Source organism: Aythya fuligula, chromosome 1, assembly GCF_009819795.1.
Source record: "Aythya fuligula isolate bAytFul2 chromosome 1, bAytFul2.pri, whole genome shotgun sequence".
Classification (NCBI taxonomy): Eukaryota; Metazoa; Chordata; class Aves; order Anseriformes; family Anatidae; genus Aythya; species Aythya fuligula.
In genome coordinates, this window is record NC_045559.1 from 118,790,218 (window position 1) to 118,811,558 (window position 21,341).

The following is a 21,341-nucleotide window of genomic DNA, read 5'->3' on the forward strand; positions in this document are numbered from 1 at the left end:
CAAGACACATTCACTACAAAATAACATGCCTACTATTTACTTCCCCCTCATCCATTAAATCATTTGTCCTCCCAAAGATTAAAATCAGATTGTTTGACATATACTCTTGATAAATCTGTGCTGGCTGTTTGGGGGTGACATTGGGTGTTTATTTGTAAATACTTCCTGGATTAATACTTGTTCTGCCATTTTATAACCTAATAGCTCCCTGGGTATTGAGCTGAGCCTGACAGATCTCCTGCTGTCCTCTCTGTAAATGGCAGAGGGGGGGGGAAGAGGGGAAGAACAGGTCTTTTTTTTTTTTTTTTTTTTTTTTTTTTTTTTGTTTTGTTTATTTTTGCATTAGGACATCAACACAAACATGCACACACACATCGGTCATTCAGGAACCTGATTTTTCATGGAATCTGCCAAGATGATTGTTACGAAGAAGGTATTTCTCTGAGTATTTCTAAAGAGAGCTGAAAATGGTTAGCAGCTGGTTTCATTTGATAGTGTACTGCACGTCAAAGATACAAAGATTTCTGACAATACAGAGGATAAAAAAATGAACAAGATCCAAGGCTAAGTCCTTTTTAGTGCTGTTAGCTTTTTCTCCTGGTTGCCAGTGCAAATACAACATGGGCTTCCACTAGCTTTTATTTTTTAAAAAATAAACACAAAATTTTATCCCTAGTTTTGAACCAGTAACACATAAAAAGATATTTTGTTTTACTTGTAATAGCTGCATATTGTGAAAGCCCTGGAAAATATTGTGCAAGTCAGCACAGAAAATACTTTATTCTGAAGGAGATTTTTTGATGTCCCCTCTCTCCAATGATTACATCCATGTGTGCTTGTTCATAAAGATCTGCTTTTAAAGAGATTTACTCTTCATGTTCAGCCTTCTCATCCTACTATACCCATTAGCAAAAATTAAACGTGAAAGCCACTTTCAAAGCAAGGCAATATAAAAACGTTCAGCTTTGTTTCTCCTGTACTGCCATGTTTCAGAGTTTTTCCAATTAGTGTACAATTAACGCTGAGCAAGAGGCACTCTTTTATGCACGTATCTATCCAAATATATGCCACCAAAACTGAAAGTAGAAAGGATGCAGCCTTGGCCTTCTATCTCACCTTCAGTCTGGTTTGGAAAGACGAGAACCGTATCACAGGGGACAATAAGAAAACAAAAAGCTTCCCCCCCAAATGACAGAATAAACCCCCCGTAATTTGAAAAATCTGCACTGATAGTAGGCATCTTTCGTGTTACCCAGGCAACTTCATGGGGAGAGAGAAGACCCTATTTCTTTACACCTGTTTTTATAGTGAGTATTTCTTTATTATAAAGTGGAAGAACCACTTATTGCAAGTCACCATTACTAAAACGTACTGACAGCTTTGTGTCAGACACTTTGCACCGATCCCCAAACAGGGAAGGGGGCATAAAAACACGATTGCTCCTCAGCAGGAACTTCTCCTGTTGCATGCCCTGTGCCTCGAGCTCCTTATGTTCACCACAAGGGGGATATAATATATATAATATTAGAGCTACGAACAAGTATTTCACCGCCTGTATGGTGAGGGCACCAGGCTGAGGCGTGCTGCCGCCCTGTATGGCCGCCGGGGAACAGAGCCGGGCAGGGCAGAGCAGGCCATGATATGTCATGATATGTCGTGACATGTCGTGATATGTCATAGGAGGGCAGGGCAGAGCAGCACAGCTCCAACTCGCCCACGCAGTGCCCCTGCATCCCCTCAGCCGCCTCAGGCCCCGTCCCCGCCCCGCCATGCCGCCAGCCCCGCAGCGCCCCCCGCCGCCCGCCTCATGGCGCCGCCGGCACCGCCCCGCCGAGGCGGAGCCGCGCAGGACGCGGAGGAGCCGCCGCCGCCGGAACAGCCGCCGCCTGTGCCGGGGCCATGGAGGACTTTCACCCCCACAACGACGAGGTAGGGGCCCCGCTGCCGGGGCTCGGGGCTGGGGCTTCGGCTCGGCCCTGCCCGTGCCGGCTGGGGGCTGGAGCCGTCCTGTCGGGGGTCCCCTCTCCTCTCTCTGCAGCCGCCCGCCTCCATTACGGCCGCTCTGGCCCTGAGGCTTCTGCCCTCGCCCGGTTTGCCATCTAAAAGTTCTTGTTTTGGGGAATATCCTGACACATGGCATAGGCAGCGGTGGTCTTTAATCTCCGTGGGAAGCGCAAAATCAAGTGGTTTGTGGGCACGCTGAGGACCGGGCTTTTTGGACCCATTCAAAGGTCGCTGGCAAAACAACGCTAAATAACAGGCGTGTAGTGCTGGGGCAAAAGTGGGGCTTTAAAACTGCATCATGTGTTTACTTCTCTGTCAGAAATAAAAAATAATTAATTTCTGTTACAGATGATCTTCAACGCTGACGAGGCCCACAACATAGTTAAGGAGGTAGGTGTTAGCCATTTAACCAACATGGTGTGATTTCAAAGAGGCTCTTTCCCTTACTTTGCAATACAGTGAAAAGAGAAACTATCAATTAACCACACCAGATAAATTCAAATTTACACAAAACATAAACTACTATTAATACCAAATTATACAGAGCTTCATTTGGAACTGCTTTAAGCTTCATCTAGTTACCATCCCCAACTACCTAGTGGGGAGAAGGTGGCAGAGAGAAGGGAGAAACAATTTGCGTTACATTGGAAAGATAAGGGACGACAGCCACAGGTTGCATGGGGAAATTTATTATATTTTTTTTTTCCTTTATCCAGCTAGAGAGTAGATAATCACTAGGGCAGGATGCAGAGAGCTTGTGAAGTCTCCATCCTTACACACTATAAAAACGTGACTGGACAAGGCCTCATCAACCTGCTGAAATTTGGAAATTTAGCCTTGGCTTGAGCAACAGGTTGGACTACATGAGGTTGTTACACTATCAATTTAAATATATATATATATATTTTTACACGAAAAAAGCAGGCTGAGAATGAGTAGCCTGATGGTCCAAAATAAATGCCAGGTACTCACTAGAAAGTGAGTAATGAAGAGCCCTTGGCATAGAGATGATTGTCAGGTTTTACAGGGAAATACCATTTTTATAAAGAAATTTCTAGAGGGGCCCTGCAGGTCCTTTCCTACCTGCCATGTCAGGAAAGGAAAGGACTGTATTTCTAGAGCTGCTCCAGGTCACAACAGCAAGCTCTTAGATGTCAGGTAAATGACAGTTCAACCCCTTATATAACTGTCCCTGCCTTGAAAGGCCAGACAGGTTCTCTTTATTTTTACATCTGATGCTGGGAGTAAAGCCAAGTGTTTGTACCTCTGATTTAAGGCTTAACCAGAGCTGGAGAGTTCTAGCATTGGATACGTTTCTGGAAAAGACCAAAATACCTGAAGGGATCACTAAGCATCCTTGTCCCTCTCTTACCTTCTGTTCTGTGTTTGTTTCCATTGAGTCATTGTCTAGCTTTATACAATGTGATCAGAACTAATTGAGGTTTGTGGGATCTGAGGCACAAATCTCGTACACAGCCTGTTAGTGGGTGGTGAATGCACACGATTTATGCTACCGAATCAAAGGAGAACATAGTTGTATTTTATGTACCTATTACAGATGTACATTTCTTCACACTTTCATATTGAGAAATTCATTTTCCACCAGCATGTAATTCTGAATTTCTTTAGGAGTAAAGAATGAAATTTAAGAGTTACATTTATAGAGCAGGTATTCTGTTGTTTGGTCATTTTAAGTTTAAGCAAGTATATTGCTTAGAGACTCAGACAGGTTGGCCTGCCCTAGTGACATTATTGATTAGGGTAGTACAATTTCCCTTACAGCAGCATCTGAAAGCCGAGCTGGAGTAGGCAATCATTGAGAACGGTGGAATGTGTTGGTATTTTCATCGGTAAATGGATCCAGTAGCTTAACTTGGCACTTAAAGCATATGGCTGAGGTCTTTCCTACACAAAATTTTCAGTCAGAGCCTCATTTTTCTCCACATAATAATGTAGTAAATATATATTAAAAATAATTTTCCAAGAAGTCTCATTTTACTTCCCATTCAGTAACTGATACGTGATGAGCTGAAGTGATTTAAAGTAATCCAATTGCCAGATAAAATTCTCAGATTATGTGAGGCCTTTTAAGCCTTTACGTTTTTAAGTATCATATATTTAATGTAACTTTTTTTTTCTCTCTATTACAGTGCATAGAAAGTGTCTTAGGCAAGGCAGATTATAATCACAACAAAGTCAACCAGTGGACTGCAGCTATAGTAGAACAGTCGCTGACACATTTGGTAAAGCTTGGGAAAACATACAAGTACATTGGTAAGTAGAAGTAACCATACTTTTATCCCCATACAATCACAGTCAGTAATTGTGGAAAGGTTTGTTCCAATGTAGTGCTATATTAGATAAATAACATAACCTGTAAACAAAGAGCAGATACTTGAACGCTTCTGTTACACAGATTTTTAGTAATTACTGTGGTAAAACTACAGCGGTTTTATTTGTGCTAAGGTTGCTGTTAACGCTTAGCACAGAAGATGCTAAGGTGTTACATGGTCTTCCCTGACTCTTAAGCAACCCCAGAACAATTATATCAGTATTTTGGTATCAGTTCAGGAAATAATTGCTTTATCTTCAGTTAATTTTAATGGTTTTTTAATTTTAAATTTAATTTTAATTTTAAGCTTCTTAAAAATACAGACATTTAAAAGATTTTCAGTTCTGTCATGTCCCATTATTTTTATATGCATTTCCACAGAAGAGAAATTGAGATAATTGCAGGTTCAAAACGCTTTGGTCCTTTTTTGGAGTGTTGATATAATAGCAAAAGTTTGCCCTGTGTTTTGGTTTTGAAAGTCATGAATTCAGACTGTCATTGGTTTTACAACAATTAGAGGTCAGTTTAGAAATGCTTTATCACTGGAGCGTGGTTTCAGAGAACAGACAAAAGTAATTTTGGGAAACAACTCTCATCAGGTGTGACTTCTGTTGTACCTGTGAGGACAGCACATACAATCCAGTTCTGAGGCACACCTGACATGAGCCATGTCTAAGCAGTTTAAAAGATAAAAAGCATAATCCTATTAAGAAGCATTTTGTTAAAGCTATTGTCTTTATGTGAGTAAAGATAATCACGAAATGAATACCAAGTTCTTGAGGAGAACGTTGGGAGTGACAAAATTGTCAAAATAGGTGTTGACTTAGCTGAATGCTGCCTGCCAGTCATTTAAAATCATAGTGTGAGCTTGAAATTGTAAATAATTCACCTCTTCTGCTTTAAAGTCCTGATTTTGTGACTGTATTTTTCAGTAACCTGTGCAGTGATGCAGAGAAGCGGAGCTGGTCTACACACAGCAAGCTCATGCTTCTGGGATACCACAACTGATGGTAAGCTTCCTCACTCAGATGAAAAAGTTGTGGCAAAAGAAATGCTACCTGTTGCTCAACTGTAATAATTCGGCTGAATGTTTTGGAAGAGTGTTTACAGAAGCAGTAGCTTCCAGAACTAGACCCTTGTTTACAATCCCAGGGGAAATGTTTTGTTAACAATCAGTGCTTGCATTAGGAGTGACTGCTTTGCAGATGGTACGAAGCAAATGTAGAAATGCCTTCATTGTGAAACAAACCAAAAAAAAAAATCTCTTCAGTAATTGTAGATCAGTTGAAGAGGCAAAAAAATGTTCAAGGTAAATGTAAGCATGTAGTCCTAAACATATCTGACTGCTGTAAACAGACAGTGCTACTCTGAAGGAGAACAGAAGTTGGTTTAAAAAAAAAAGTTTAACTACAGTGTGTGTTTCAACTGCCTAACTATCAGGTAGTTTATAGGCTTTTGATGCTCTTCACTGTATCTAAAATAGTTCTAAATGAATTTTTCCCAGGTTCAAGGTATCATGAGGAAATTAGATTAAAATAGTCTTCTGTCTGTCATAGACTCAGAATGGTCCGTTTAGAAGAGGATACCAATATATAACTTAAAAATAGAGATTGAATTAGAAAGTCAACTGCGGTTAAAACAAAAATCATTGAGTGAAATTATGTAAACAAGTAGTTTAATCTTCATGTTTTCTTGGTTTGTAAAGCCAAGATATGTTGATAGTTGATATACATTGAAATAAGAGGAAAAATAAAGAAAGTAAATAAACTAGAATGTATTGGATCCAGACTTTTCCTCTTGATTTTTTTGTGAGATTATCTTGACAATTTCAATATCAGATTTTCAAGGATTTTTGCAAATCCAGCTTTTTAAAAGAGATACTGAGATAGTTTTGTTCTCTCAAATTGTTTTGAGGTTCACGTTAGGTAGTAATCAATGTCCAAGTAAATGAAAATGTTTTGAGGAATTTAGTCTGCTTATAGCCATGATGACATAGTTGTAATCACCTTAAATCATAGCTGAATTATTTGTACTAATTTGACTTAGATTACTTAGAGGTAAAATGAATATAATAAAGAGACTGGAATTATTTTATTTTATTTTATTTTATTTTTTTGTAATAATCTCTTTTAGGAACTTGCACAGTGAGATGGGAAAACCGAACAATGAACTGCATTGTGAATGTGTTTGCTGTTGCTATTATCCTGTAGCTGACTGGAAGATAAAAACAAGCAACACCGAAGCCTTTAAAAAAAAAAAAAAAGTTCCAAACACATGGCAAAATATTTCAGACAGTTATATTTTTATTTTTTTCTTTATGAGGAGTTGTAGCAAATGGAACTTCTCTACAGAGAGCATAGTCTTAGCCAGTTCTCATAGATTAATTATCTGAAATCAAGCAAAAAAATATTTATATATAGAGAAAGCAAGTTTAATAATTTAAATATTCAGAAGTATATTAATAAGAAGATGCCACAAAGATCAATAGAATTTATATCAAAGCTAATATCAAAGACACTTTATTCAAGAGGAACATAAAATATCTAATCAAAGAAAAGGTCAAAGGGCAAGCAGGACCTCTCGGGATTGTGGTGCATTTGGGAACAAATTATGAACACAACTCTGAGTGCATGTGCTGTAAGCAGTATCAGCGCTTCGTGTCTGGTTAAACAAAGCTAACTGTCATGTTGGGTGCTGGTGCTTCTGAAATTGCACAAGCATCGCACTTCAGTCAAGTGTGAGCTTCTACATTGAAATTAGATCCGTTAGAGCTTTTCCCCTTGAGGCAGAGGATGACTTCACTAGGGCAAAGGTGCAATATACCTGGGCCTAACTAGAATTCTAGTTTTCCTTCAGAATGAAGATCATATTTGTTGTCAGTTCAGGGAATGTCATGGGTCAGACATTAGCACTGAACTCATAATTACTTCCTAAAGCATTCTGAAAGGACTTGTATCTGATTTTATTCCATGAGTACAAATTTGTGACAAGCACTTTATTGATTCCTCCTGCAATGCAAGAGTAGCCAGGAGCTGGGGCAGTAAGACTGGGCCCATGTTTCTCCGAGTAGGAGTAAGTTGTTCAAAGAGAAGGCACGCACATTTGTAGAGGCTCCTGTTACCTTTGAAACCATTTATCTTGAAGCAACATATCTGCCCTTTATAGGAGTATCTCCTATATTCCCTGAGTCTAGAATCGGACCTTAATCCTATGAAAAAATACAGTTCAGTTTTAAGCACTAAGATTTCCCATCCTATAAAGATTTATGCAAGGTCTTAACTTTGCTCATTGGATGAGTTTTAACTTGAACTATTCCACATGGAAGGAAAGCATTTGCACACACAGGTATTTGCTGGATTGGGGCCTACCTTTTTGTTGATTAATGCACAAGTTATATGATAAAGATGTATCAATACCGAAAATGCCTAAATGATTGCTGCCACTAAGTGGCAGCTACATTGTTTTATCAGATGCTGCTTAAGGATAGAATGTTTTCTTTCTTACTGCATGTCTTTGGAAGAGACTGGTGACTACCTACAGCTACTGTAAGGCTGCAATTTTAACAAATGAGTATTAAAGCACTATTACACAGTTTTGTTTGTTTTTCTGATAACTGACTATGAGGACATGTAGCAAGTGTCCTGTACAAAGAACAAACTGAAAACTATGCCATTGCTTAAACTGTGTATACACATAGCTAGTACAAGTAGAAGGAACATGTAGGTGTAATTTACAATGCTGTTCAAAATCTCTTGCTTTGCAGTCGAATAGAATTCTGCTTTTACCTAAGTGCAAGTGAAACTAAGCACCGTAACATTGCCTTTGCCTTACAGGCAGGTGTAGTGTGAAGATGTGTATGTATGTTGTACTGACCTTCAGGTACGTAGTAGTTCAACATTATTTAGGTGAGGATAACAATTTCTGAACTAGATCCTGACTTTTAAGAGCTGAATTGTGAAACTGACAAAAATCATAGAATTGTGTGGGTTGGAAGGGACCGTAAAGATCATCTAATTCCAGCCCCCTGCCATGGGCAGGGATGCCTTCTGTTAGACCAGGTTGCCCAAAGCCCCATCCAACCTGGCCTTGAACACTTCCAGGGATGGGGACAGAGTTTCACTGATGTTTGGGATTGCACAAAGTGGAAAATATAAGTGGAGTAGCAGCTGGAACAAGCTTTGGTAGGTTTGATACAGCGTAAGATATGAACAAGTAAAAAATAGTTGTGGTTGTTATCCCTGTTCAATGGGTTCCATGGTTAGAAGGAATATTCCAAATAGCTGTTCATAACTCTTTTGGTGTCTTTGCTTTTCTTGAAAATACGATGCACTGAGCAAGGCTATCAGTTCAATGAGACTTGGTGAAGTTTCCACTGAGAAAAAAACTTGGAAAATACTGCTTAACTGTAAGACTGCTTCATTTTTCTTTCTACCAAAAACAAATAAAGATTTGCCTTAGTTGTATTTTTGCCTCATGTGTGCTTGATCAATACAAATAGCAACTGAGAACAGTATTTCTCTTACTTTCCTTCACTTTTATACAATAGTGAGAACTTGGGAAATTTATTCAAGTTTTGTGAGCGTTTTAGAGAGAAGACTAATCAAAGGCTAATTCCCAAACTTGGATTCATTTCCCACGTCTCTTCTCTGATCATACAGATTCCTTGTACTGTTTGACATTATGACGCAAGTTACAGTTTTTGTTAGTCCAGAAGGAGTATTATGAAACACTGGGAAAAGTACTTGCATTCTGCATCATACTCTAGCAAATTTAACTAATTTTCTGTCTTTCCGTTCCCCCATCATCTGTGGTACAAACAAATACTTATATGTAATATAACTCTCAAAATGAATTCTGACCACCAGTGCTTTCCCAGTAGATTTTTCCAAGCAGTTTGTTTTCAAGGATAAAATTCTGGATTGTAGAATATGAAAAAGTGCAATAATATTTCAATAGTGCTTTCTATCAGTACAATGTTTTCCTTAGTTCTTGCAATCATGGGGATGAGTTATTGGTAACAAATAGGGGTTCTTACTAACAGGATGTAAGAACCTGTTCTGCTTGTGTCTCTGCAGGACATTCCCAGACCAATACCAGCCCTAGTCTGTCCCTGGGTGAGACTCAGCTCAGATGCAATGTTCTGTGAATGCAGCGATAAACCCAGCTGCAGAGTGGCTCCAAAGTTATGTAGTGGGATTTACATTGCACTTGAGTTGCTGTAGCCTGTGGAGCCTATGCAAGGTGAGGGGGCTGTGTGCCTTGGCTTGTAGATGTGACAGTTTCTCTGTTTCCCCCATGAAAGAAGAAAGGCAGCAGTCTAACACTGCTGAAGATTTTTCTACTCTGGTATGTCTAAGTTACTATTGAGTAACAGGAGCTTTTAGCTCATCTGTTTGGAGCATTTGTTTTTAAACACAGGAAGAATACTGTGACAGCAGGTTTGTTTCTTACATAAAAGGTTTTTAAAAAGGGAACAAAATGGTGCTAGAGTGACAACTACAAGCTTTCACGTAACTCCTATTCCACAGCCTGACCTAAAATTACTTGAAAACAAGAATCAGGGTTACAGTAGCACACCTCACTGGTAGTTACAGTTAGAGTCAAGCAGACAGACATGCTTACTGGGCCAGATAGCACCAGTGCATGAAGGAAAGACAGCCAAGTTTTGTAGTGACATGATTTTAAATAAATGATTTTTTTTTTTTTTTTTTTTTTTTTACTGTGTCTGAAACTTGATCACAAAGTTTGTGATCCATGCTAGGTAGGTTCACAATGTGGACACCACACAGCTCAGAATCAAAAACCATTAAAATCCCCTATCTTGCCCCTAAGGTGGCAAGTTGGACTGTTTACCTGCAAGAAACTCAAACTTCTTTCTGTTCAGCAGATTCTCTTACTGGCTATGATCGGAATAATTTCTGAATAGCTCCTGTTGAATCAGAAACAAGCATCAATATTTTTGCAACCCCCTTAGGAAGAAATTAAACATTCTCTGCTAACTTGTAGTTTGCTGAAGTTTTTGGGGCGGGCCACCTTTATTCAGTTCAATGATAATTTATTCAATTACTCAGTTTTCACCAAAAAGAAGGGTAATCTTTCTATATATACCCTGGCTTGTGCAGGCACACAACACACGTTGTATACTTTTTTAGATATATTCATCCTTCTTGTTTACCCACTTCCCTTACAATTAGGGGTCATACATTAATAATCTTCATTTAGGATTTCGTCTCGTGTTATTTATTTCCATTTCAGCAATGTCAAGGTATCAAAACAAGGGTTCCAACAGCATTGGTACACGTAAGTCTCCTGACTGGAGGGAACCCAATTTTGCATCTGGATCCTAGCTGCAGCAAGCCAGCAGAAGTGGGAGGGTGAGGTAACAGCAGCGGTACCCTTGCCTTTTTGTAGCTCACAGTACTCCTCTTGGAGGTGGTCACCACTTCACCCAATTTCATGCAATAACTCTGGGGGCTGGTTTTCTGTATGGGCTTCTACAGTGGCTTTAAAACTGGTCTGAGCAAATGGCACGTGAAACCTACTGCAGGGTTTCAAGCGAGGCTGTTTGTTAGCTTATAACTAAATGCCTTCAGAGACATGTAAAGGCCTCACGGATCCTTAGAGCTAAATAGTGTTTGTGTTTGAGTTGAGTATTTTAGGACAGTAATTTCTGAACCAACCCTCACGGGCCCGCCGCCCGCCTCACGCCGCGGTTTCCCGCCCGGCCGCCGGCAGGGGGCGCGCCTCGGGCGGGCAGGGGATGGCGGCGGGGCCGTGGGGCCGGCATTTCGCCTCAGCGGCCCTGCACAGGGCCCTGCCGCCAGCCACGGGGCCCCCCTTGGGGCTCGGCCCCTATCCCCCCTTGACAAAGCTCCCCGCGGGGAGCTGAGGTGGGAGAGAGCGGTCCCTGTCACCATATAACAAAATATAACCCCCCCCCTCCTCCCCGTGCAGTCTTAAAAGGACTGCCACGTAACAGCAGTTTTCTTACAAAACAGCACCGGGCAGTTAGGGTTATGTCACCCCTCTCGAAACGTGTGTTTTCTGTGAAGTTGTCATGGCCTCCAGGAAGCATGAGGCTGCAAACCGCTGCGAGCCTGCAGATAGCAGCCCCCCGGGCACTTCCCCGTTGGGAAGGCAGGAGTTGCTGCAGCAGCTGCTGCGGGCTCTGCGAGCTGCAATCGCCTCTGCGTGCTCCGCTTTCAGCTATTTTTACACCGTCCGTAATGCCCTCCTGGCCTCATAGGTCCTTTTTTGTACACGTTCAACTCTATTTGACTTTTAATCCCAGTGTTTCTACCATAAAAAATACTTCTCCGTGACCAGAGAAACAGCACTGAGATATTTGTATTACACCGCAATAGTAGCAATATCTATTGACAGCGAACAGATGTTGGGGAAGTAAAAATAGCCTTGGCATTAGGTGCACATATTGCCAGCCTCCTTCATTCAGCTGCTGGAGCTGGTCAAGGGGCTGTACAGTGTTGTAAAAATTTGCATGATGTTTTCTCAATGAGAAGTCAAAGCTGAAATGGAGAAAAGCAAAGAAGAAAAGTGATGCGAGAGGGCAAGGGAAATGCCAACAGCTGAAATAGAAAGTTAAGAAAGAAGACAGGACTCCAGCTGTTTTATTTCCAATTTTTCTCATGGGCAAATTTAAATGAGAGGCAAACTCCAAATCACTGGGCCAAACCTGAAATGCAGCTGAACTTACAAAACCCTTTTTCAATATCTGTTCTTTCCCATAGCTCCTATCTCATTTCTCTAGGAAAAACAGAATAACCAAGTCATTTTGGAAATCCAGCTTAAGAATTGCTTGAACAGTAGCAGTTGGAATGTGTGATCCTGGTTCTCCATAATAATGATAACAGTAGTGGTAGCACTGCTGTTACTATGTCATTATCACTGCACCACCTAGAAGCACTAATTTGGGAATGGTGTCCCACTGTATGTTATTCGCATGTAAAACAAAAGCATATCCAATTGTCTGAAGGCTCTCCAGATTGACTGAGAAGACAAGAGGCAATTGATGGATGCAGACAATCCTAGGAGCACAGAGAAGCAATATTACCCCCCAGAATTGGGGTTCCTAGAGAGGAATTTGGGTCCAACAGTCATCTCAGGATCGGGGCAGAAAGTATGCAGATGGAGACAGAAATGGAAAGAGACGGCTGCACATCATAGCAGCAGGGAGGAGAGGAGAGGAGAGGAGAGGACAGAGCCACCTGGCCAACCCACCAACAACAATTGGGTAGGCCCAGCTGGTTCTGAAGCTGGCTGGTGGTTTTGTCTGGTTCTCCCAATTGCAGCTGGACTGTCTCCAGAAAACTGCTGAAAACTGCCGGTAGCCTAGCTGTGGCCAGAGCGGTAAGGGAGTATTTGAAGCAGGTAATGAGCTTTGTAGAGGTTTACAGGGAACTTAAAAGTGATCAGAGCATCAAAGGATACCTGCTAATAGTTTAAAACATGGGAGTGGGAGGATGGTGTCAGATGGTGTCATGATCTGAGAGTTTCTGACTCTCGCTTTTGAAGGCAGATAGGAGGTAGGCTATGAACAGCTGTGAAGCTAATGCGAATTGAGTGCATTTGCCACACTGGAGAAAGGAAACCTAAAGGAAGATGTAATACTGTCAGTGATGGACTAGAAGTAAGACCTCTGCAGCAGTGTGTGGGAGTGGTATGATGGGGGCGAGATTCAGCAAGATGGAAGAAAGGGAATGACAGTAATCAGGGAGGGGGATGATGAGAGCCCATATATGAGTCTTGGCTTTTGAAGCTGGATAGGAAAACCATGTCCCCATACTTACACTGGAAAAAAAAAATAATAATCTGCATGTCTCAGGCTTACAAGATGAAATACTAGATGGTCTGACTCAACGATACCACCGAGTTACAGGTTTTGTCTGCAGTCAGTGAGTGGGAAAGTGGTGGTGCCGGTGGTTGGGGTTGAATCAAGAGCTCTTCTTTTAGTAACTTTGAGGTTGAAGCGGTGGTGACAAATCAGGAGAAACTGTGCCTGTGCTTGAGGTCATCCTCACCACAGTTCAAGCCATCTGCCATCACAGTGGCCCTGATGAAACAGACTGAGCTCCGCTGATGCTGTCATCCCTCTGGCCAAGTTACCCTGCCTGGTAATGAGCTGATTGGCAGCTCAACTTGCATGTTAGCGGGCAGGTAGCATGGATATCAGGGAGTCTGGGCTGGGGGGCAAGCACAGACCCCAAGCTAACCTGATGTGGTGGTTTTACCCTGCTGGGTGGTTGAGCTCCACCACAACTGCTATCTCACTGTCCCTCCTCAAAGGAAAAAGGGCAGAGAATATGATGCAAATGGCTTAAGAGTTGAGATAAGGACAGGGAGATCTCTCAACAATTATCATCACAGGCAAAGCAGACTCAGCATAGGGAGATTAATGTTATTTATTACCTATAACAAACAAGCTAGAGCAGTGAGAAACTAAAAGCAAACTAAAAACACCTTCCCTCCATCCACCCCCATTCACCTCCTCCCCGTGAGTGACACAGGGGAACAGGCAATGGTGGCTGCAGTCAGTCCCTGACGCTTCATCTCCTCATCTCCGACGCTCCCTCAGGGTCCCTCCCTGCCCCTGCTCCCCGTGGGGTCCCTCCCACGGGATGCCGTCCTTCCCCAGCTGATCCCGCATGGGCTGCCCACAGGCAGCAGCTCCTCAAGCTTCATCCCCCAGGAGCAAACTGCCCACGGGCTGCAGCTCCGGCCCGGGGCCTGCTCCTGCGGGGGCTCTCCATGGGCCGCAGCCTCCTCCAGGCCACATCCACCTGCTCCACGGGGGCTCCTCCACCCATGGGGGGGCTGCAGCGTGGAGATCTGCTCCATGTGGGACCCATGGGCTGCAGGGGGACAGCCTGCTCCAACAGGGGCCTCTCCCTGCACAGGCCGCAGGGGAACTGCTGCTGCCTGCCTGGAGCACCTCCTGCCCTCCGGCTGCACTCACCTGGCGGGCTGCAGGGCTGGTTGTCATGCCTGTCTCCCAGCTGCTGTGGCACAGCATTGTTTTTCCCTTTCTCATATCTGCTCTCACAGAGACACAAACAAAATCACTTATTGGCCTGGCTATGGGCAGCAGTGGGTCCCTTTGGAGGCAGCTGGAGCTGAACATTGCCTAACATGGGGCAGCTTCTGGACTCTTCTCACAGAGGCCACCCCTGCAGCCCCCCGCTACCAAAATCTTGCCATGTAAACCCACTACACCAGACAATATGGATGTGGTTGGTACCAGGTAAAGGGAAATGAAGATCTTGGAAAAAGGTTGTGGCTGAGCATGTTGATGCTGACTGATATGTCAAAGAAAACAACACCAGAGGGCTGGGGATCTGCCTACTTAAAAAGTTCAGTCACAATTTGAGAGTCACACTGAGTCAGAAGTCAGGGCAGAGAAGGTTTAAGGTGAAAATCAGAAGCACTAGCAATTGTTTAAAATACTTTTTCTTGGTAAAAGATAGAAGAGAAGAAGGGCTGATAGTTATATTAGCAAAAGTTTGTTTTGATTACTTTTTTTTAAAGATGAGAATGAGTTGGGTGGAGAAAGGCAGTGGCATTTTCACTATAAACAAAGCTGGGCCTGTGCAGCCTTTCCCACTGACACTTTCTCTGATGAGTAAAACTGCACGTAAAGCTGCAATACCTGCTAGCTTGGCCCCGCATCATTTTCTCTGTTGATGCTGTCCCCTTCAGCTGGTGATGGTCAGTGTTTTCATCCATTGGTAGAGGGAGAAGGGAAGTCCCAGCACCTTGAAACAAACTAAGTGGCTGTGGACATTAGCGACATAACATCTGTTACTTCTAAAGGGGAAGTGGCAACCTTAATGTGGTACAGCCGAGTCTTTGCAAATGACTTGAAAATAACAGGAGGACTTTCATAATTTTCTTGGGTTTGGGGCTAGTTTCTGTTGCTTACACAAATGCAAGTGTACCTATTAGATCTTCCTCATAGTAAGCTCTATTACCCTCTGTCTAGCTCTGACAAATGCAGATATTTCATTTATTGATTGATTGAGTGAGTTTAACAGCTTTAAGACTCTTTTATGGACTCTCTTCAACTCCCTGAATACTCCTTGGACTTTCCTCCAGCCTCAAGATCCTCTCCCAAGATGTTGCTAGAGAAATCTTATCTCTAGTCTATCACTAATACATGAATTTTAATAGCTTATAGTTCACCAACAACAACATCATTCTAGAGGGATTTAGGGCATACAGGTTCCTGCAGGGAGAATCAGTACCTAAAGGGCTTAAATAGGATATTGCCTTCTTGCAAGAAATCAACAAGAACACTGGCTAAATCCTGTAAATATACTGATGTATTGGCCTTGTTATGAAAAACTGAGACCAGCACTCATATCCCTATGGTTATCCTGGAGGAGAGACGATATTCAGAGCAGTTGCTTGGGGAAACGCTCATCACACATTGCAGAGCTGCTGGAGGGCCCCAGGCGGTGATGTGGCTGGCAGTCCTCCGACAGTAACTTCATTCATTGTGATGGCTCCTGCTTTGGTACCAGCTGAACGTCTGCCAGATTAATGCAAATAAAGGCATCGGGGCATTTATTAGCCCAACAACAACAAGAAGTAACTTTAGGCAAGATTCCCCAGCTGTTTACAACACGGGTTTTGCTGCCAGTCTCTGAGGGTGTGAAATAGCAGTGAAAGGACTCACTTTCAGCTGCAGCAGTAATTGTGGCACAGGCTAAAATCTTTGAAGTGTTTCCTGTAAACTGAAAGCACAGCAATATTGGGTGACTGAGCATCGGTTAGTACTCTGCAAATAGCTTTTTGTTGCAACCCATGTTGCTGTTATTTACACACTTCTTATTTTTTATTTTGACTTGTAGCATTAGGTTTTGCTTTATGCGCATGTGAGACAGACAACAGTGATAGAAAATGATCCAAATATTTATTTAACCATTTGCAGTACTAGTACAGTGAAAGTATTTCATGAATTGTTAACAGACAAGATAAACTTTAATAATTCTGGAGCAGAAGGTAGCTGCTGCTGACCTATAGGGCTCTTTACCTGTATTTTTGTGGGGATTTGCTCTAAAAAAACTTCCCCACAATTGGTTTGACAACCTTTTCTGATTATATCCTTGCTGCTGTCTGAGGAAGGTTCACATCTCTGAGGGCTTGAGTGAATCTGCCACCTGAAAATAGGCTTGACCTAGCATTACAGATGAAAGGGAAGTATGAGAAAAAGGCCAAGAGGGTGGTAAAACCGCAGCAGAAACTGTCTTCACTAGCTGCTTGTGGGATCTTGCCAGCCCTGGGTCATCCTGCAGAGGCATTCACTTACACCTTGGCTCCTTGGGATTGTAGGGTAGAAATCTCTTCAGTTTAGAAAGGTGGGAAGGCTGCGATATGAAACCAGACTCCTGCTGTGCCGAAGTGCTTTGGTGTCACCACTGGTATTGGTGATGTTTTGGCCTCTTAGCTGCAAAGAGATGATGGCAATTGCCCTGTCCCAGTTCTTCCCTATGCCATTTCTGCACCCAGCTGGTGCTGAGGAAAATTCCACCTGAATTTTTTCAGCGCTCTCAGTCATATAAAGAGAAAACAGTGTAGAGACCCTGGACTTTTTCATGGTTCACTCTAACTCACAGGCATGTAAAATGGCAAAATCAGTGTAAGAATCATCTGTACTTTGTTTCAGAGTTACTTGACCAAAGATGTCTCTGCAGTCCACTTGTTCTGAAGGCCATGAAAGTCACGGTCAATGGTATTTTTGCATTTTCTGCTCTTAACACCTGTCCTGCTTTCAGCTGGGGCAGAGTTAATTTTCTTCATAGTGGCTGGTATGGTGCCCTGTTTTGGATTTAGGATTAGAAAAATGTTGATACCACGCTGATGTTTTGATTGATTTCAGAGCAGTGCTTACACAGAGCCAAGGACTTTCTGGCTTCTCACACTGCCCTGCCAGCGAGGAGGCTGGGGCTGCCCAAGTTGCTGAGAGGGGACACAGCTGGGACAGCTGGCCCAAACTGGCCAGAGGGATGTCCCGTACCATGTGGCATCACGGGCAGCATTAAAATTGGGGGAGTTGTCAGGGAGGACTGCTTGCTCGACCACTCTTGGGGACTGGCTGGGCATCAGTCAGTGGGTAGTGAGCAGTTGCATTGTGCGTCACTTGTTTTGTGTATTCTTTTGTTATTATTATCAATATTCCTCTTCTTTTTCTGACCCCTTCAACTGTTTTTATCTCAACCCACAAGTTTTGCCTTTTTTTTTTTTTTTTCTTTCTTTTCTGATTCTCTCCCCCATCCCACTGAGGGGGAGCGAGCAAACAGCTGTGTGGTGCTTAGCTGCCTGCTGGGTTAAACCACAACACTACTAATTGACCTACATATGTTTTTTAAGAAGCCCAAAACAAAATCAACCAATGGGTTATTTGTAGGGCACTTTGCTTTGTGAACTGCTTTTATTATTACGAAGTGTCTGTTCCAAGGGAGAGAGACGGTCTGACTCCCCGCCTTGGCTGACCTTCCTGCCCTCCCTCTACCATAGTGCTCAGTGAGGTGTGTGGGTGTTGGGGATGGGAGCAAGTATTGTTCTTTTTTCCTCATTCCCCTCATTTCTGAACAATGCAAATGAAATGCAGGGCTAAATGCAGATGTGTTTTTCAAGGCAAAAGTACAGAATTTGACTCACACAGGCTGATATACTAGAACAGAGCGGCTCATAAACCTCCTTCACTGTAGAATTTAAGAAGTTAAATGTGGGGAGAAAAGCCTACAGAAGCTGTCTGTCTGGGCAACGTGGAGCTAGCTGCAGCCTTGGTCTCTTTGCAGTGACAGGGAAGGTGGCAGCTGGATCACATTATGCGTGATGCATAGCACGCACTGCACCCCGTGCTTCTCCTTGCACTTGTAGGTGGGCCTGAGCACTTGCGAAAGCACCAGAAAGCCTGAGGGAACTGGAGGTTCTCAAGAAACTTGCAGAGCTGGGGAGCAGGAAGGAGTGGGCGAGTGAAGGTGCAGCAGCAGCAACTGGTACAAGAGGATGAACGGGGATAAACCGCTGGTAGCTGAGCGGGCAGAGATACTCTCATTAGTCAGATGGAGGAGTACCAGTGGAAAAGGAGGGCTGGAGTTAGCAGGCATGCAGAACACAACTGGAAAGCGTTTGTAAGCTTTCAGCAATTCTTTCACAGCTTCTCCACTCTCCTGCTATTAATTTCTGCTTGGCTGGGCTGGCTTCTGTGTTGTGAATGTAAATGAGCGCAGTGGCTTGCTGGGGTCTCTGTGAAATGCAAAAATTAACGTGTGGTTCATGAGAAATGACTGCTCTGGTTTGCATCTGTGGAGCTGTCGCTGTTGTACACAGTCAGACACGAGGATCTTGATCCTGTGAGCTCTTATAGCCATTAACATCTTAATATATGCTACTAAATTCTTTGCATTTTATACATGTGAGCATTTATACATGTGTTTGAGGTGTGAGAGCTTACACCTGGCTATGAGTTCTACAAACAACAGCAAAAACAAACAAACAAAACCCACTGCAAGATGGAAAAAATAAGAACAGTTAACGTTAGTTTATTAAGAATACCCAAATTAGAGCAGGATTCGGTGACGAAGTGCCATAACGAGACCCTAAATTAGTCACTTGCTTGTTCAAAAGCGTCTTGTGTTTGACAGGCAGCTTTTTGGCTGTTTTTCTGTTTCTAATTTGGTTTAACCCACCATTTGAGGACTGAAGTGCAGAAAGTCCCCACCCAGCAGAGAAAGTCTTGCAAGGCTGAAAAGAGGAAGGCCTATTTTGCAACCAGGGTGGTTTCCCCCCGGGACATGCATGATGGTGAACAGGCAGAGTAGCATTCTTATCGTAGGTTAAAACTTATGAAAACTTGGATTTCCTTTCCATGTTTGCAATTTTGCAAGTGTTTACCAGGGAAGGAAGGAGGGTGAGATGAATCCCAGAGCACACTGAGGTCTCAAATGTATTATCTGGATATGAACAGGTGCCTTGCACCCTCCAGAACCACCGTCCAGTTTCCAAAATTAGGATGGGACCAATGGAAACTGGAGCTGCCCAGCACCCCTGAGGATCAGGGTCTTTAAGCGTGAGACAAACTCCAGTGGCCTGGAAACCAAGGACACTGATGAATTAATTAACATCTTAATTCAGACGACTACATGTGGAAGACAAAATATTGTGTAAGAACCTTACCTCTTCTAGAATCAGCTTTACAGAAGAGGCCGCGCTAGGACTGAAGGCTCCTGTAAAGGGATGGCCTTAGAGGGAGAGCCACTTGCGGTGTTCAGACCCCACTGGCAGGGAGGGTGTTTCTGGAGGGGGCCCTGAGACCTCCGTGAGCATGGGCAGCAGCAGAGCTCTGCCCCAGCAGCCCTAGTTGCTCATTTACTTTGGCAGCCAGCAAGTCAGGAACTTGGTAAAGGTGGGGGAAGAGTTATGGGGTGGGAATCGATCCTTGTCAATGAAACACGGAGCTCTGTCAAGTCCTGCCTTCTCCCACTGGCTGCCATCCCCACCCTCCCTGGCACTGCTCCCCTCAGCTGTCCACGGGCACAACCCTGATGTGTCCCTGCCTTCCAGAAAACCTCGCTGGTGCTTCACATTAAGGTCAGGGTGGCAGGCAGCGTTGCCCACAGTGCAGAATACCATATGCAGCTCCCCGAGCAACGCCGAGAAGCCAACCTTTGTTTCCAGGGCAGGCCCCTGGGAGTCAGCAGCGTGACAGCAGAAAGAATCTGTTGATTGTGAGAGCTACCCCTGCCACCGCCCCCATGGCAGAAAATCCCCAAACACACGGAAGGAGGAAATTTTCAGCAAGGGGCCCGGCCTGTAGCAGCGATCTATTTCCAAGCAATGTCATCGGGACACCAAACAGGACTGTGCTATAGGCTCACCTGTAGCCTGCTGCCCTGGAAGCAGTGGTGTTGTCACAGCCATGATCATCTAAGACTGGCATGTCTCAAGCAGCTCACAGAAATGCCACCTATGTGGGGAATGTCTGTAGACCAGGCAAGCATTTGGAAGGAGGGCTTCACTCCATTAGCAAGAAGACAGCAGCGTTGAAAACAACACCACTGACATCCCTCCATGCTTTGCTGAAGAGCAAGGAGGACTTGATCTAGTTTCTTTCATATGTTTGTGTTTCAGTGCTATCTGTCTCACTCACGTATCCTAGATTAAAAAAAAACACCCTTCATGTTTCATATTCAGACCACAATTGTTAATGCACGTCTCATATTTCAGCAGTATTTAATAAAACAAACCTTTGAAAGAAACTGAGAAGCTGTTGCTTGCTCTTTTACATGTTTTAGGAAGACAGTGGTTTATCGATAAGCACACAATTCCTTTTTTCTGGCCAACAGTCCCTGGTATAAATGTGCAGAAGGTCAGGGAGTGTCATTAGAACTGGCTGTGAAAGGAAAGATCCCTGGAGTTGTAAGAACAAACATGACAATGTTTAGAAAACGAATAAGTGAAGTAAAATGCACCCGCCTCCAAGAGTCTTCAAATGCTTAGGGTCTTAAATATGCTGTATTAGACCCCTTCTTCCTTCTGTATCGATTAGACCCCAAACTTCCAGTTTGCTAGCTGACAGTGTGAAAATCCGATCCTATGTCCATTAAAATCAAAGCCAAATATTTCAGTGCTCTCTGCAGAGGATGAGAGCCTTCCTGTATTTACATAGCAATTCTTTTTATTCCAATGAAGAAGTTTATTTAATTCTGCTTAAGCTCTGTTCTGATTTAATAGGCATGCTTCAAACACTATTGTGTGGATTTAAATATGGCCCCTTTGAGAATTGAAGAAAATAATTGAAAAAATCCTCACCAAGAGCTGATCTTTAGTTGTGTTTACCAATTTCTGCCCTTCAGATGGTGATACAATTCAGTGTCATATAGGTACGTTTTATATTAATAAATAAAAATGGTAAGCTGTCCTTCAAAAGTAGCATGAAGTGCTTGGATAGCATTTAGAAATGGTATAAATGGAGAACGCATCC

The 21,341-nt window shown here is 43.2% G+C and overlaps 1 protein-coding gene across 1 annotated transcript; it reads left to right on the forward strand.

Moving 5' to 3' along the window:
• The first annotated feature begins 1,847 nt into the window (after positions 1 to 1,847).
• Positions 1,848 to 6,601, forward strand: DYNLT3 (dynein light chain Tctex-type 3). The gene is made up of 5 exons (XM_032200433.1): positions 1,848 to 1,929; positions 2,353 to 2,394; positions 4,155 to 4,278; positions 5,269 to 5,346; positions 6,470 to 6,601. The coding sequence occupies exons 1-5, from the start codon at positions 1,900 to 1,902 to the stop codon at positions 6,544 to 6,546; spliced, it is 351 nt and encodes a 116-aa protein (XP_032056324.1). The 5' UTR covers positions 1,848 to 1,899; the 3' UTR covers positions 6,547 to 6,601.
• Positions 6,602 to 21,341: the final 14,740 nt, after the last annotated feature.

Bases quoted from the DNA above. Each gene is read 5' to 3' on its own strand.
- DYNLT3 (XM_032200433.1), top strand. From the start codon at position 1,900: ATGGAGGACTTTCACCCCCACAACGACGAG. The intron at 4,279-5,268 runs GTAAGTAGAAGT...TGTATTTTTCAG, and splicing joins GAAAACATACAAGTACATTG to TAACCTGTGCAGTGATGCAG. The intron at 5,347-6,469 runs GTAAGCTTCCTC...AATCTCTTTTAG, and splicing joins CTGGGATACCACAACTGATG to GAACTTGCACAGTGAGATGG.